The sequence below is a fragment of the Kryptolebias marmoratus genome, linkage group LG3 (assembly GCF_001649575.2).
Source record: "Kryptolebias marmoratus isolate JLee-2015 linkage group LG3, ASM164957v2, whole genome shotgun sequence".
NCBI classification, from domain to species: domain Eukaryota; kingdom Metazoa; phylum Chordata; class Actinopteri; order Cyprinodontiformes; family Rivulidae; genus Kryptolebias; species Kryptolebias marmoratus.
Window position 1 is genome coordinate 12,130,907 of NC_051432.1, and position 4,766 is coordinate 12,135,672.

Consider the following 4,766-nt stretch of genomic DNA (forward strand, 5'->3'; position numbering starts at 1 on the left):
AACATCTCTCATTTGTCCCGCCTGTCAGCCTCCTTGTTTTTTATTTTCCACTCCTACCTACCTGGGTGGCCCGCTGCACCTGCGTGCCTCTGCAGGTTGCGCTCATTAATTAAAGACCCCCCTCGGCACGCATGCGCGGAGCTCCACGTGCTGCCCGTTTGTTAAGGTAGTGAAAACAGGGAGAGGTGGGGATAACAGCTGAGTGGATTTTCTTCACACTGCTGCTGGTCTTTTTTTTTTTCTTCCTCCTCTCTCTCTCTCTCTCTCTCTGTCTCTGTCTCTCTCTCCCAGATGAGGCGACTGAAGGTGAGCCTGCAGGGTTAACGCTGCTCGGTGATCCCGGCTGCCTGAACTTGTGAGGGGAGGGAGGAGGCTGCGCGCTCTGCTTTCCTCCCGGCAGAGTGCGTCCCGCTCCACACACACACACACACACCTAGCAGCAGCAGTAGTAGCAGCAGCGCTCCTCTCCGTCCTCTCGTCTCCTCCTGGATATCTGACGCGCGCGAGCAGACTGCCGGGAGCACCCTCACCCTGCGGGCCGAAGAAACTTCCCCGTCCCCTTTCTTTTTTTTTTTTTTTCTCCGCTCGCCTTCGAGCCGCGCATCTTTTGGATTACTGGCGGCGAGCAGAAAACCAAGCCCGAAGTGCGCGGCTCGTCATGGAAATGTGGATAAAGTTGATGTTGTTGTGCAGCTGCTGCTTCGGAGCGAGCGCGGACTTCGATGGAAGGTAGGGTGAGGGATTTAGGATCTAAACACCGGAATGGCTCAATAGTGGGTGGGTGGGAAGGAAACAACAAATAAATGCGTTCACGTTTCACTACTTTTACCATCTGCGTCCCGTGCGCTTCGCGGGAGACGCGTGTTTGTGTTGTAGGGTTTCTTTTTTTTACATTTTTACAGAGAAAGCCAAATAATAAAATAAAAACAAATCAAGCGGCTCTCGCTCCACAGTGCGTGCGGATGTGAGGCTGATCAGATCAGAAAGTGATGTGAGATCAGCAGCAGAGCCGGCGCTTCGTGTCCGAACACGACTCCTCTGGAGTGTGTTTGGAGACGCCAGACGCCCAAAGAATGTGCGCGTTTTTTTTTTTTTTTTTTTTTCCTTTTCTCCCGAGATCTCAATCTGCCCGTTAGGAGCACCTGAGCTGAACTTGATGGATGAAGCTGCTTTGTTTTTGTTTTTGCTTAATCTTTTAATTATCTTTTCAACTATGCGTGATGTTTTGCGCGCAGGTTTCTGCTGAGTGCCTTTTGGAAATGAGAAGGATGATATATCACTGTGATTGGCATCAGTCGCATTTCGCAGGAGATTAATTTGTTTTCTTAGCTGGGAACTTTACAGCAGAACAGCCGAAACTGTCCCACTCCTGTTTTAGGTGTTTTTCAGATGTTTCTTTTCTTTCAATCTCAGATGAAGAGTTGGACTCTGATCTCAAAAAGTTACACAAACAAATTCCTTCTCCACAGATTTCTTCCATCTCCCACAGAAAGTGGAGCTGCTGAAAAGCGAAAGCGGGCGATAATGTTTTTGGCGGGTTTGTGTTTGTCTGTTACCACAATATCTCACGAGCAGCTACGTGAATTGTAATGACGTTTTCACAAAGTAATCATTGGATGAACATCTAACAACTGGCGAACTCGTGGAGTCAACCCCATTCAAGATGGCCGACAGAGCCAACTGGCCTTAAAATGCACAAAAATGGCTATAATTTTTCAAATATTGGGCTGAAAGTTGATGTGGTCGTACCTGAGCCTCATCCCCAGCACATATTCTGAGCTCTAACAGATTGCTCAAGATCTCTGTTTTAAAGGTTTGCCACTAGCTGCTGGAGTCAGCTCTGTCTGTCTGTTGGCAAAATATTTCATGAGCCTCTGCACAGATTTTAATGAAACTTTTAGAAAATAGTTATTGGTTGGACATCTATAACTGTTTAACTGTTGGAGTCAGTCCAATTAAGGATGGCTGCCACAGGCAACTGACCTTAGAGAAAACAAATTACCATAATTCTATCAGTTTTACAGATTTTGGGCTAACATTTGGTGTGGCTGTAGCTGAGAGTCATTCACAAAACATACTCTAAGCGCTACTCATTGAGCAGTATCTTTGTTCAAAACTGCAGCAGTAGCAGTTTGAGTCTGTGAGCAAAATACCTCATGAACCACTGGACAGATTTTAATAAAACTTTCAGGAAATGGTCATTGGATGTACCTCCACATCTGATTAACATTTGGAGCAAACTCCACTAAATTGGTTGCCCCAGCTAATCCATATTAGCCAACACAAAAATGGTCATAACTCCAGTCAGTTTGACAAATATCGTGCTAAAATTTGATATGTTAGTAGCTAAGAGTCATTTACAGCACATACTCTGGGTGTGACATCTTGAGATATTCCATGATATTGCACATAATGTCATTTTAGATATAAGATAATAGTCTAAAACCCTAATGAAAGACGATATGCATTCTTTCATAGAATGCTAGGCCTTTATTATTATTTCCTTACATATTGTGTTGATTTTTTTTTTCAAACGAAAGCATAGTTTTTCCAGCATTATTAGAGGCACTTCACTCCGGACAGTCGTTCCACCTGTTTAATAAAGCTTGACATGAGGACTTGTATAGATTTTTATTTATTTTTTTACCCCTTTCTTCTCAGCTCCTTCAGCCCAGTTTCTGCTGTGAACAAACATATCCCAGCATAAGTAATCAGATGATCAAAGGTTTGAGCCAGGAGGAAGAACCGCTCTTCTCCCAGAGAGAGGGAGAGAGAACTAAGGAGAGGACGGAGAATAAAGCAGGAGAAAATAGATTAACATTTGCCAGATTTATTTCTTCCTAATCATCATGCCTAATATCTCCAACAGGCCGCACTCATCAGGACTGCACGGCTCTGACTTTATTTCACACTTTGCCTTTGTGTGATAATCATTTATTTGAACCTAGCAGCAGCATATGGTGCATTATTAACATTCCTGCTGATGGAGTGACTTGTCACCGCGGCCGTAATTTGCCAATTTTTATGGGTATAAACTTGCTCAGGCTTGAGTCGCCGCTTCAATATTAATTAATTTGTGGAAAATATCCCCCGAGATGGAGCACAAGCAGAAAAAAACATTTATCGCCTCGTCCGGCTCGCTTATTGCCTTTTTAGAGAGCATTCCTAACAGGCTTATCCATCTGGCCCTGAAGGGTCCTTCACACGGGCGTCTCCGCTGAGATAATTCTGTCCTCCTTTTTATAATGTGCTTACCTGCAACAGTGCTTCCAACGCTGCTCTGTTCCTGGCAGGGGCTCCAGAAAAAAATTAAATAAACCAGCCAATTTTCATGTCATAACAGAAAATACCCGAAAGTGAAAGGCATACAGTAGAGGGTAGCCTTCGCCTGGTGATGTCATTAAATTGTTAAGTCTAACAGAGTCAAGCGGCACATACCAGACGTCCTCGGTCATAAAGCCAAATGCTTGTGGAAAGGTGCCAGGTTAAGTTTGGATTGGAGCATCACACCCACATTTGGGCTTTCAGGCGTGACGGGGAGCATAAAAACCCGTTCAAGCCACCAAAACAGACGGCAAGAACTGAAACAACAAGCCGCGTGTGTGGAAATCTCTGTTCGTGGTCGAATTGTTGAATAACTACTGTATCTCAAAAAAACCTTGGAGAAGATATTACAAGGAAGCAAATGGCTGAGCAAATAGAAGGCAGTTATGTGCTTCGTGTTAATGGAAGAGCCGTTTCTGTCAGGTTATTGTAGCGAGCAGAGATGACTTCCTGATGCAGCTCTGACACTCTGTCGTTTGAGCTGTTCATTGTGCGGAAGGATATTTAGTGTTGTCCAATGTATTCGGCAGTAGAGGCAGGCCAATCATTCTGGCTGGCTGAGTAAGTGGGCTGATATTTGTTGGTTTTTTAAGAATCTGCCATGCTTGTGTGGCTGTTGCAGTATGGACGGTAAAAGTGTGAAACGTGGGGCCACTACAACTTCATGTCGGTCAAACAGCTACAGGTAGATCCCAAGGGTAGGATCTGACTGGGCTACACCTGTGGGTGAAATGACAGAAACTAAACTGAGGATATAAGAAAGATTCTTGTTCAAAATTCAAACGACTCACCTGAGGAAACTGAGAACCGCTGCGAACATTTCGAGACATTCTGAGGACCCTCTTGCGAACACCGTTTGCCAACTAGTTGCTAACAGTCGCAGCCCAGTGAGATAATCCTTTTTTTTTTTTAAATGCCAATCAGCGGGGCACCAGTGTCTGTACGTTAACTTTTAGAGAAACAACATAGCTGCTGTTGAGAACAGTAAGAACGGATTCCTCTTTTTTTAGTGAAATAGCCTACAAAAAGAGGCTTATATCTATGAGCTGCTTTGGAATTGGATTTATAGTGAGCGTTCAGTCTAACCGGCATCGGGTCCCAGAGCTAAATTATTTAAGACACTAACACTTTTAAACTTCGACATTTTCGGCTCTGTTTTGGTGCGGGAAAATCTCTCTCTTTCAGCGGCGGTGTATGAAGCGGAGCAGCTCTCATAAACATGCTGCATGTGTGTATAATTTACCATGGAGCCACTGGCGGAGCAGCTCTTATACGTGTGTGTATACAGGTGCTGGTCATAAAATTAGAATATCATGAAAAAGTAGATTGATTTCAGTAATTCCATTTAAAAAGTGAAACTTGTATATTATATTCATACATTACATACAAACTCATATATTTCAAATGTTTATTTCGTTTTATTTTGATGATTACAAATGACA

At 43.8% G+C, this 4,766-nt stretch overlaps 1 protein-coding gene across 6 annotated transcripts in view; it reads left to right on the top strand.

Annotated features, from left to right (window-relative positions):
• The first annotated feature begins 305 nt into the window (after positions 1–305).
• npnta (nephronectin a) overlaps positions 306–4,766 on the top strand; it is a 70,918-nt gene continuing 66,457 nt past the window's right edge. For 2 of the 6 annotated variants that reach the window (XM_025006108.2, XM_037974653.1), the window contains exon 1: positions 306–729. In XM_025006108.2, coding sequence (XP_024861876.1) covers positions 659–729 — 71 coding nt within the window. In that variant the 5' untranslated portion in view covers positions 306–658. The remainder of the gene's footprint in view (positions 730–4,766) is intronic. The other 4 variants (XM_025006124.2, XM_037974654.1, XM_017405955.3 and 1 more) reach the window with 3 other exon arrangements.